Source organism: Triticum urartu, chromosome 5A (assembly GCF_056163025.1).
Source record: "Triticum urartu cultivar PI428250 chromosome 5A, HENAU_Tu73, whole genome shotgun sequence".
Classification (NCBI taxonomy): domain Eukaryota; kingdom Viridiplantae; phylum Streptophyta; class Magnoliopsida; order Poales; family Poaceae; genus Triticum; species Triticum urartu.
Window position 1 is genome coordinate 407,505,004 of NC_141877.1, and position 12,994 is coordinate 407,517,997.

The 12,994-nt window shown below is 45.9% G+C and overlaps 1 protein-coding gene across 1 annotated transcript; it reads left to right on the top strand.

Annotated features, from left to right (window-relative positions):
• The first annotated feature begins 4,540 nt into the window (after positions 1 to 4,540).
• On the top strand, positions 4,541 to 7,338 carry LOC125509300 (uncharacterized protein At1g66480). The gene is made up of 2 exons (XM_048674243.2): positions 4,541 to 5,483; positions 6,985 to 7,338. The coding sequence occupies exons 1-2, from the start codon at positions 4,860 to 4,862 to the stop codon at positions 7,027 to 7,029; spliced, it is 669 nt and encodes a 222-aa protein (XP_048530200.2). The 5' UTR covers positions 4,541 to 4,859; the 3' UTR covers positions 7,030 to 7,338.
• The last annotated feature ends 5,656 nt before the right edge of the window (positions 7,339 to 12,994 follow it).

The window sequence follows — 12,994 nt, forward strand, 5'->3', positions numbered from 1 at the left end:
CACCAGTTGTGAGAAAAAATATGGATGGACTAACTGAAAACAGGTATGAATTTCTCTTTACAAAATTGTTCCGCATCTCGTTTTCATTTGTTAATTGTTATGTCGTATTGTGATTGAGAATCGCATTGAAAATCTCACGTCCGAATACACGAAGAACCAACAAGGGACCGCTTTGTATTTCGAACACAAAGTCAGTATTAGTTTCTAGATACTACATTTTTTTCCACGGTCTTCAAAATGGAAACAACAGCAGAGACCCGATTGTGAATCAACCGCGAGCATATAATCTCAATTTGCAGAAGTCAGACCAACAATAACAGTCAACCGTTTTACTACAACAATCTAGAGGATTTCTTCTGGAAGCACGTGGGCGCCTTCGGTACATGCATGCATCGATAGCTATGCTAATGTTACCTCCAATTCACGTTGAGTGCGTCCCAACCAAGCGTGTAGATCCCAGAAAACAAAACGGTCCCGATTTTAGCGTGTCAATGCAAGCAGACGTCCAAGTTGCAAATTTCTTAAAACTGCGACTGCGCCGCAGCGGCAGAATCCCATGAATTGTGCGACGTGCCTCAAATTTGCCTTTTTTGCCTCTGTTTGTTTTCTGTATCTTGATTTCGTTGACTCTACCTGGAAGGAATCCGCACTGCCCTTTTTTTTGGCGGGAATGCGCTAGGTTCATGATTTTATGAGGCTAATCATAGTGGGAGTAATTTAGATAGTAACATAGCGCACCTTGAAATTTTTTTGCTTATATGGCAAGTAGTTAATGGGAAGTAGTAACATAATATGTTACTGTAACATAGCGCTTTCCAAGACAACATGAGTCTACAAGCTATTAAATGAGGGCACATATGACACTAGTACTATATTACTTTGCACTATGAAGATAGTAACTTAGACTATTGTCATGCATATGACACTAGTCTAAGTTACTCCCCATTATGACCAGCCTGATATCTTTTGGCATTTCACGCTGATCAGATTAGCATGTGATGGCTTACTAATGGTACTACCCGATCTTGATCCTGGTTAATCATTCCGGAGGGGAAACGAAATCTGAATCTGACACCAAAGGGATTTGGATCGAGAGGGAAGGCATCAACCAACTGTAATACGCACGTACAGTCTGGCGTACAATCATTCTGTGCCCCATTATGTACGTACTCAATAATTCCAAGAAAAATAACGTAGAGCGTTCAGCGATTATTGTACTATACGTACTATACGAACGACCAGCTGATGCTGGATGACGGATCGGACTCGGAGTAATTAAGCCGTTCCGTGGTCCTCAAACGGACCGTCGTCTCCGGGATTACCGTGGAATGTCTTCTTTTTATACTCGGATCACAGCCTAATTGAACAGGTTAGGTAAAGTTATACCGGTCGATTAGGCCTAGATGCATGGGGAAAGTTTACGATCGAATCTATGACTCTTGGGCTCATACACACCTTGACACGGTCGGGTCATGCATCCACTGACGGCTAGGCTTGTGGAACCATGCGACCGGGGACTCATTTTTGATCGCCATGCCGCTACAATGCAAATACGTACGTACCGGAAACTACTTGCCAGTTTACCGCATGTGCATCTCCTGAGATTAAACATACGTCAAGATAACCGCATGCGTATAACAGGGAAGTCATCAACGATCAGCAAATTTATGTACGGTAAATTTGGCCGAATTCAGCCGCATGTGTAGACTATAGCTGAAAACACCTGTGCAGTGCAGCAAACTGACACGGCGAGAGAACATGGTCAAGAATTATGTTTGTCTTTGCCGCCGGTAAAGCCGGAGGAAAAACGGTTAATTATGCCTCAAAATGGTGACCGATCACAGGAAGTGACGCCTGTACGCGACCATCTGTGGTCAGGCTGATTTACCGGCACATCAGCATACTCCTCGGAAAACCCGGTAGTTTTTGGAATTTTTCTTCATTTCTTGTACCAATGTTTGACCCGTCATTTTTGTACTACTAGGTTAATTGGACGTACGCCTGGTTCAACGGCATGACTAAGCCAGCATACAACACCGGGAATTCATGGTCATCCTGGATTATGGGATTAGCATCCATCCATGACCAGGTACACCCTAAATGTTTTGTTCTTTTTTCGCTGTTATTATATTTCTTTGCCTTCACTGGATTACTAAGGAGGCTAACTAATATCTCATGCTGCATGGAAAATGGCTACGTATTATGTAAGGGCTCGGATATGGGCATGCAGAGAACAATAGATGAAAAATCAAAGCAAGAAAGTATAACGACTTTATTAACTCTAAAACCTCATGTAGCATCACCTCGATGTAATTTTTGTTACTATGTTTGAGGTGTTTCATACTTCCGGTGAACCTTTATAACATATCTGGATCTTCTTTGCAGCAAAATAATTTATCACACTTACTTACAATTGACATAAACTGGCAGTGACTTCACTAATCCACAACTTTTCTACTAGAACACATTGGCGCGCGTAACAGTGGGTCACTAAGCCACTCCCCCACAACTTCACTTGCCAAAAGGTGGTTCTCAAACATTCCCTAACAAAAAATATGTTTTTTTCTAGAAAAATCAGAATGCCACATAGTTTTTTTTTTGCACTTTGCCATCTTATCGACTGGTTGAGTTTGAACGTGCTAGTTAACCAAGGTCAGGTTAGAACATATGACAAAGATTTCATCTTCTAAGTTGATCGACATGGGGGGTTTGCCTTGGATCCACCTTACTTAGAATTTGGACTGAGCATTGCACAATTAGACATTTAGGATAAGTCATGCATCTAGCCGTGTTCACTTTCAAGCTAGGGCCGAGGCTGAGAGTTAACTTCCATTATGTAAAAAACTTAAATATAACCCAAATTATTGACAACTTTTGATTTATTTTTAGCACCTAAACCTAAATGTAGTGTACGAATAGTTTATTCCACAAGCCGAGCATGCCCGTCGCTAGTTAACCAAATAAAGCCCACCGCCAGCATTATCTAGTTACCATCGCAAAAAAAAGAGGTTACATCATACTTGGAAAGCATGGTTTTTCTCCAAATTGATACAAGTTAGCATTGACCCGCAAAAAAAGATACAGGTTAGCATTTAAAATGTTAAATTACAAATGTGCATGGTCTTACATCGTTCACCTACAACAAGATTGCAAGATCAAATGTTACATTATGACAGAATCTTAGATAAAAGGTGAATAAAGCATGTCATCCTCATTAGGACCGTAGTGGAGCACATCGGTTGTATCCAGTGCAAACACCTAACATGCCTCTTCTTGCGTTAGTCAACGTACAAATGAATGTAGAATATTATTGCACTCGTGATTTATTATAATTTAAAAACCGGGGCATTTTCTCGACGATTCACAATGAGACTTACTCAAAGGAAAAATAATGAAGGTATATTAAAACTAAAAATGGGAATAACTTCACTAATAAACATGTGTGCCCCCTTAGTTAACGCACACTTACAACTAACATAAAACCGGAAATAACTTCACTAATCTAACGAGAGATTTTTTTTTTTGAAACGAAGGCAAAAGCTTTGCCTCATCCATTAAATATATAAGAGAGAATATAGTTTGTTACAATTCACCCACAACACCACATGAATTATTACTCTCGCGATATGAAAGACCCTAATTTTTTTTGCACCGGCGATGACCCAAAGGTTGGCTTCGGTTGAGATGGTGTTAAGCAAGATAGTCGGCGGAGCGTTTTTAAACCTAAACACTCTTGCATTTCGCTCATTCTAAATTGTCCACGAGATTTCACCGATACTAACAAGAGATTTCACTGATACTAATACTGAGTCGGTGAGTTGTGCCTCGACGGTACAACTCCACTGATCAGAGGTGCTTCTCAAAATCCACGGTACACTGACAGTTCGACCGATCTCGTACCACCTTACTCAAAATCTGGACGAAATCTTTTGCCGTTTGATACAGGCCTCAGTTTTAGTTGTGTGCTTGGCACATTGATGTTTGATGTTAACACTTGCTTTATTAGTGTACTGAAAGCTAGTTCTGTTGAACTCCGCGAGCTTTATTTGGTTAACCGAGGTTGGCTTGGAAACCATGGTACGTACCACCAAGATTTTTCTTCTGGTTGACTTAACTTAGCGTTTGAAAAGCTAATGACAATCTCAATGCGTGCTCTTACATCATACATGCAGCTATCAATCTCAAGATCGCGCCCTATCAATTTTCACAATATGACACAATCGAGGTAAAAAGCAAGCAGATCATCATGAGCACCGTGGTGGAGCTCATGAGTAGTATCCACTGTCATAAACACCTAACTCGCCTTCATCTTTTTTTGCGTGAATCAGCGCACACACTAATCATGCACACTGCGTTGGTGATTCGTTACTATTCACAGTGTGACATAAAGAAAGAAGAAATACGACTTGAAGAAGAAAAAAAGTAGTGCGATCCATGCAACATTTGCATAATAGTTAAAGAGAAAAGTGGTGTGATCCAAAAAAACCGTACGGAAAAGTTTCATGCTGGCAAAGAGAAGCGTACAAAAAGGAATACGGATTTACGGCATTTGTTAATAAGTGTTATAAAGTGTTTATTAATATAATTCGACCATGGGAACACCAACGGAACGGGGATCCATTTGAGTATTTGACCCCGAGACAGAGAGAGAGCCTCCGAGCAGAGCAGCTTTATAACTCCCGGCTCTCCGTTTCCCTCTCGCCCGCTCCTCCAACCCCACGTACGGTAACGGAGCGGTAACCGACCCCGCCAGTCCCGGCTCCTCGCTGATCATCAGTTCACGCCGCCTGCGCGCGCTCCCGGGCGTCCAGCCGCCTCGCACGGACAAGGCAAGGCAAGGGTTGCGGCGCGGCGGTGGCATGGGGAACGCTCTGGCCGGCAGGCGGCGCGCGGCGAAGGTGATGACGGTGGACGGCGCCACGTTCCGGTACAAGACGCCCGCGGCGGCCGGCGCGGCGCTGCGCGGCCACCCGGGCCACCAGCTGCTGGAGTCGGAGGAGGTGCGGCGGCTCGGCGTCCGCGCCCGCCCGCTCGACCGCGACGCCGCGCTCAAGCCGGGCAAGCTCTACTTCCTCGTGCATCTCCCGCCCGGCGGAGCCGGCGGGCGCGGCGGCGACGAGGGCCTGCGCGCGCCGCACAAGACGTGGTCCGGCGCGCTGCACGTGGGCGCCCGGGAGCGGCTGGAGAGCCTGATGCTGTCGCGCCGCACCGTGTCGGACGTGGCGTCCCTGATGCCCTCCGCCGGCGGGGAGTCGTCGTCCGTGGAGGCCGGCGCGGACGGCGCGGTGCGGCTGCGGATGCGGCTGCCCAAGGCGGAGGTGGCGCGGCTGATGAAGGAGAGCAGGGACCCCGCGGAGGCCGCCGAGCGGATCATGCAGCTCTGCGTCGCCAGGGACCAGGGGGGCGCCGCTGCCGCGCCGGCCAAGCCCGCCCCGCTGCCGGCCTCCGCGCTGTGCACCAACAAGACCGCCATGAAGAAAGAGGTGAGCACCCCACCACCCCACCCCCACCCCCACCCCGACCGCGACCTTCCGTCCAAGCTCCGTGGAAACGATCATTTGGCACCACGCACGCGAACCCCCTCCGCGCCCCAGCTCCATTAGGCTCAGCCGACAAGGACGTCCCAATCCCACACACAACCCACCAGCTCGCCGGCTCCGCCCTGCGCCTCCCCCAACAAACAGTCAGCGCACCGTAATGGCACGACAAGGCGAGCACCAATGCCGCCATGGCCGTGTCCAGATTCCCGTTTTATCATCAGCAAGGGAGGAGTAAGAGTGTCAGCAACACCGACGGAATGGACCGGACGCCGAGAGGATCTTTCTTTGCCTTGTTTGGGCGGTGAATGATCCGTGGCAACTTGGCGCGCGGCCCTTGCCTTGTTCGGGGAGTGCGGTACGTGTGGGTTTTGCCCGCTCCCACCTTCGGCACGTCCTTTCCACCTCCACTTGGCTTTGTTGGTTGGTCGCCCGGCTCCGTCCTTCGCGTGGCGAAGCTTCTCCTACCCTACTACCACCTCCTCTCCTCCGTCCGTCCCATCATCATTCACCCTGACACCATAGCAGAGCATCTGCAATCCTGCATCTCGCGGCCACTCTGCCGTCCACGTGCCTTCTGCATGGTTGTTAACTCGGCTCCAACCCTAACTACTACTCCTAGACTAGATCGGGAGGAATCATGGAGGGCCAGGTCAAGTCAATTCCGGGATTAGTAATTGGCAGCGGTGGGTGACGTGGTTAGCTAGCTTAGCTTAGGCCGCGCGCGCCACGTCAAGCGGGCGGGGACGTGAAGGTCGCCTCGTGCATGTGCGGGAAAGATTCCGGGTACAGAGTGGTACTGTGCTGTGACACCGGCCGCCACCCAGACGCCCCGCGCTCTAGGTCGGAGTCAGACCGATGCCAGACGGCTCGTGAATGAATAGTACAGCCGATCGGAATCAATCTACGTGTCGCGGTTTCGTTGTAGGTGTCTGCTTCCGGCGACATTTTTCTGCAAAAATCATGAGCTTGTGGTTTGTCCCGTCCCTCGTCTCGACGTCTTGGGCTCGTGGCTGAACTTGACGTACTGCTCGTGGTAGTTTTGTCCTGATGGCCAGACCTATTTATTAACCTGTAATAGTCGCGTACGAACGTAGGTTGTTGGTGTTTAATTAGCCCCGACGAAGTGGTTGATTACCGCCGGTCATCGCTTTTGCCTTTTGGTACAGGATCCACAAAGCGAGTTCTTCGTAGTACTGTATAGAGTGCCTCGCAACCCTTCCCTTTCACGCAAAGCGCAGGGCGCCCGAATGTCAAACCTTTGCTGCAAGAAAAGCGCCGAGAATCTGTGCGCGAAATGAACATGTTTATTCCGAGGCCCCGGAAATTCGTAGTGTAAATTGTCTCTCTCTCTCTGTGTGTGTGTGTGTGTGTGTGTGTGTGTGTGTGTGTGTGTGTGTGTGTCAGTGTAATGAAGTCTCACATCGTCTTGCTCTTTTTGTTGCAGAAACGGACGAGGTTCATGGCGGTGCCGGACGAGATCATCGGATGACGAAGCGGGACGGGGTGCTTCATGGCATTCTTGCCTCTCTGTGAGCTCTGCGTTTTTGGCGGAATTGCTGGGTTTGGAGCGTGAGAAGCTGCCGGGAAATGTTGGCTTCCTATCCTGTCTCCCCAGCGAATTCTGGACTAGGAACGGTGCCCATGAAGCGACGACCTTTCTCTCCCTCCCTGCCTTCCTCTTATATATTGTAGCACTAGCATGACGAGAAAGAACTCAAAAAAGAAGAAGAAATCACTGTGCTTAGCTAGGCCGTGTAAATATTCCCGCTGCTTAATCTAATGACTCTGCGTGGCCATCCGTCGTCTCTGTTAGCCTTTCCTCGCTCTGTGTTTTGTGCCTGTCGCTACCACTGTTTTGACCGGTGATCTCCCACGAGATGACCGGTGACGTAGTTTCACGAGCCGTCCGCCGCCTACGACTACGGGGATGTGAACGGGAGCCACGAGGTCGGCTGCGCCCGGCGTTCACCCGGCGCCGTTTTGCGCCGCCGCCGCTGTCGTCGCCTCTGCTTTTTGAGCGACGATCTTGCCCGAAAGTGAATTTCGGATAAGAGGATGATTAGCTTGTCGCTTTGTCTGTGTACTTAATCATGCCGTGTATATGTTCCGCCGCCTAATCGGCGCCTGCCTGCCACCGGTCATGTGAGCCGGTGTGCTTAACAGGGACGTACGTTCATGATTATTATTATTAGTACTATCTTCTTTTTGCGCCTGCAACACACCACAAGCCTGAGAATGGGACGCACAATGCCGACTGCGCCTGGCGTTTAGCCGGCGCCATTTTCCGCCGCTCGCCGCCGTATCGAAATCTTGTTCGAAGGTGACTGCTGCGTCGGCGTCGGTTCATCTGTGGGCGAAAATATTCCACATAGGAAGAGTGGCCTGTCGCTTTGCCACGCGCAGTGAAATGCACAGAACCAGTGATAACACAGTTCGACATGTGACGGGTCGAAGTGCGGTGAGCTACGATTGTGCTTGTTGTGTTGTGCAAGTGTGGTGAGCTATGATTGTTATGAGTTAGGAGAATGTGATGGGTCACCTGTGTGCTCACGGCGTTTTGTGCTTCGTGAGTAGCCCGTTTTTGGGTTGTTTGTATCGGTTTTCGTCCGATTTTTTAAAAAGTTGACTGGGCAGTTGTCTTCTTTTCAATTAATCGATGAGCCACTATTTCAAAAAGAAAAACAGTTCGACACTTCGACTTAGCATGCAGAAGGAGACACAGCAGCACTCTGAAATAATACCGCTCCACCAAATGCAGATGATGTTTTCGACCATATTTACCATGGGCGGACCTCACTACCCGAAGAGGTTGAGCCCATTAAAACCCAGCAAAATGAAACTTCTGCTCCGAGTCTTTGTGTGAGTACACATACCCTTTGACCCGTCCATTGCTATGTACTGACAGAACTTGCCGTGCGGAGACGTCTTGAGTTTTTCCCGCCAAATCATATGTAAACCAAGTGCAACGCTTAGCCCAAACCGCGGAAGGTGCTCCCACTAATGGTGTTGACAAAAACATCTTTTGAATTGAGTCATCATGGATTCACATGCCTCACTCGGAATTCATAAATCACTACAAGAAGAGCTGCATAGGTCGTTGTGAGACTACACTTTGTTTGTCTTCAATATCTCAACAACTTTTTCGTTGGCTGCACAAGCATTTTGCTGGAGATTTTCGAAAGACGAGAGGATGCAGAGGTATTTAAGTGCTCCCACTGTGAAGAAGATTTGTGGTCCTTAGGCTCACAAGATTGGGGTGTTCTACTTTTGTTTAGTCATTTGAAAGAGATGGGCAACTGTCATAGTCATGTACTTGTTGTGTTTGCTTGAGCTGTAGATTTTGAAAAATCTGCTGTGAGCTGTAGGAAAAATGTTGTGAACTTTCAGCTGTGGAAAAGCTATAAGCTATTTGGTTGGAACAACTATAAAATCATAAATTTGGTCATGAGTTGTCTGTAATGACACTAGGACCTGAACGAAAATGTTTATATGCTAATTGACTGTAAAGGAATAATATGTACACTGATAGGCAATTGAACGACCATTTTTAAAGCGAAATTATGATAGTGTACATGATTCATGTAACATGGAAGTCGGGGACATAATTCCAGTATTTAATTACATTCATAGGAATCTAAGAAATGCAAAATAGCTCCAAAATTACATGAAAAGGTGTAAACAAACATAATTACTCCAGTTACATTTTATACTGCTCATAAGAGAATCTAATGAAGCAATTGAATAAGATCATGAATTAGGGTATGGAAAGTAATGGAACAACCTTTTCTGCCAATAGTTATCAGATTCACTCGAGCAATATAGCATCAAGCAACAACAACGCCTATTTCACTCCTCTGTTTTCTCTTTCCTTTCTCTCATAATGGAACAATGGATACCATCGTTCTATATCATATTAGAGAATCATCAGATCATTACCGAGATCAGTCTGACACGAAAAGTAAATACGAAAGGAAAATATGCATTTGACATATTCTTCAGGCTCCAGCCAAATAACCAGTGAGATGCGCGATTGACATATCACCACCTAATTGTTCATCATAAGCTATAGACATAAGGAAACTAAACAGATCATGAAATAACTAGCAACCAATGTACATTCATATGACAACCATCTTGGTTATGTCGGCAACACCAAAATATCATACCCATGCGACCCTTCACATTTTCAGTGCCCATTCTTAATGAAAAAATGCTTTAATGACCACCTGCATTTTTTAACCAATAATGCCCACATGCATTAGCCTTGTAGTCTCCCGGAATAGAGCAAAATCAACACTGAAAGCACATATAAGAAATCACCATCAAAATATTCTGAACATATACTCTGTACAACAAGTACTCATCCCAAACAACTCCATGATTTTTTTAAACAGACACAACATCCTACTAATTTGTACAACGAGAACATGAAGGAGTGGATGAGGGAACAAGGAAGGAAGTACGAGTGCTGGCTACCTCGCGCCATTTCTATATTCATCCAATCATTTTTCATTCGAGAGAGGCAAAGGTGGGTAAATAGTAAGGCAACTTCTAGAGGACAACTGAAAACGGTTCGCTAAGAATCTGAAGAAGTTGAGATAGGCTGGCTGCAAGATTTTACACTATGTGAAAGCTGTAGATTTTACAAAAGCTGATGTTAAAATTATTTCCTTGGTTAGCTTCTACCTTTTTGAAAATAGAAGTTGGAAAAATAAGCTCAACCGAACACAACCTTAGTATGTGGCCAAAACTTACGATGGAGTCATTTTTTTCCATTCCAATTATAGAACAAATAGTTTCAAATAAATAAAAGGTAAACACAAAGCGTTAGAGTAAAAGGAAAGCTAGAAGGTATTCCTACATTTTCTTCGTAGGCTCCAGAAATCCATAGTGCAAATTGTATGCATGTGTCGGTGTAATCAAGTCTTACATCATTTTGTTCTTGTTGTTGCAGAAGCGGATGAGGTTTATGACCGTGCCAGACGAGATCATTGGATGAAGAAAACGGGATGAGCTGTTTTACGGTGATTGGGTTAGTACTCGGAGTACTTAGCAGTACTTACATGTCTGATCACGTCTGATTTTTATTAGCCGTCAGATCTTGTGGGGAATTTTAACTGATTAAATTTAATATGTTAATTGCGATAAGGGCATAATGGTCCAGGGGGAAATATCTTTTCTTGAACCGATCACCTGAGGACCAGATCTATGTCTACTCGATCCAGTTCAGAATCCTCCTCCGATCTATTTGTCGCTGCTCGCCGCTCCTGACCTTCTCCGTCCTCGACCTGCCCGGCGAGAGGAATAAATTCATCGTCCTCGTCCTCCACCCAACCAACCCCAGCCCCCCACGCCGTCACCGAAGAAGAAGAAGCCGGCTGAATCGGCAGCGACGGCGGCGGGCGATCCCATCTCTTCGCGCGTACCATCCTTAAGGTATGAATTAGGCTTGGCGTTCTATTCGTTCTCTTGGCCGTTGCGCCCCTCCACTGTGCATGCAGTACAACCTCAACCCCACAAGATCCGGGTAATTTAGCAGTATGCGAGATTTGTACGGACTAGAACAACGAATGGAAAGCTTCATCGTGGCATAGTTTCTCTTGAGCTAATCGCATCATGTTTGTTTAAGTAAGATGTTGAGGGCATTTCTTACTTCCTTTGGTACTGCAGAAAAAAGTGACTTACTTGACGTTTGAGATGAGATATACTAAAGGAAGATGAGATACTGGTTCCATAGTTCACTTAATTTAGTTTATTAAAGTCATCATCACTTTAGGTTTGCATAGTGCATGAAATATAGTTTAAAGGAAGATGAGATACTACTTGTTGGACGTTGATGATTGGTTTCCCTCACATGTCAACCGAGCAAAGTCTTTTCCATGCACTTGTCTTTGCCTATGAGCTATTTTACAACTACAACATTGATAAATAGAAAGATGTTGATGATTGGTTTCCCTCACATGTCATATGCAGGAAGACATGGCGTATGCAAGTGATGAGAGTATGTTCGACTATCTAAATGTTGTCAGCAAGATGTTTGATAGTGAGGCTGAAGGCTATGAATTCTACAACAAATATGCTCTTGAAAAAGGTTTTAGTGTGAGGAAAAGCTACGTTGAGTGGGATGGATCCAACAAATACATAATTTTAAGGAAAATTGTGTGTAGTCGTCAAGGGTTTCGCGAAGAGAAGCACATGAAAAGAAATATGGAAGATAGAAAGAGGAGGCCACGAAGTTTAACTCGTGTTGGGTGTAATGCTAAATTGGTCATTACGAGACAGGAGGAAACCGGTCGCTGGTTTGTCAAGGATTTCATCGATGAGCACAACCATCCTCTATCCCCATGGGATCTTTCTTGTCTGGTGCGTTCGCACAGACGAATTAGCGATGAGCAGAAAGCGGACATTGCGGACATGGAAAAATGTGGGATCCGCAAATACCGTATTATGGATATTTTGTGCTTTCAATATGGTGGATTTGATAAGGTTGGATGCATAAAGAGGTACATTTATAATTTCCGCCATGCTAATAAGCAGGATACAATCAGTGCCGGTGATGCTAATACAGTGATCATGCACATGATGGCGAGGCGAGAGCGAGATGTGGATTTTTTCTTCAAGTACTTGGTAGACGAGCATGGCCATCTGAAGGGACTGTTTTGGGCTGATAGTCAATCGCGACTTGACTATGAGGCTTTCGGAGACATCATTGTTTTCGATAGCACATAAAGAACCAACAAATACAAGCTGCCATTCGTGCCGTTTGTCGGGTTGAATCATCACCGCAGCACTGTTATTTTTGGCTGTGGTATAATTTCTCATGAAACAAGCCAGTCATACGAGTGGATGTTGCGGACCTTTTCTGATTGCATGGCACAGAAGCATCCGATATATGTGATCACAGATGGGGACCTTGCAATGCAGAGAGCAATCAGGGTGGTCTAGCCAGACTCAAACCATAGACTATGTATATGGCACATTCAGCAGAACATTGTACGCCATCTGCATGATGACGACGTAAAGGAGGAATTCAGATCTTTCATTTATGATACTTCTTCCATTTAAGAGCATGAGATAAAATGGATACAATTCTTACAACGGAATAAAGTAACCGGTGAGGAGTCTTGGCTGCATCAGATGTATCAGATGAGAAAGTTGTGGTGTGCTCCATATCTTGAGGGGCGTTGTTTCCTAGGATTGAGCAGCAATCAGAGGAGTGAGAGCTTGAACTCTGTGCTACATACGCATCTTGAGGGTAAGATGTCGTTGTTTGAAATGCTAGAGCACTATGAGTGTTGCCTTGCGTCGCGACGGATTAACGAAGCTCTCCATGACGTCGAAGCCTTGCAGTCCGTTCCATTTGCAGAGGAAAATGCTTCACCGCTTGAGAAACACGCCGCAACAGTTTTCACACCTAGTGTCTTTAAGATGGTCTTATGGAGCATAGATGCTGT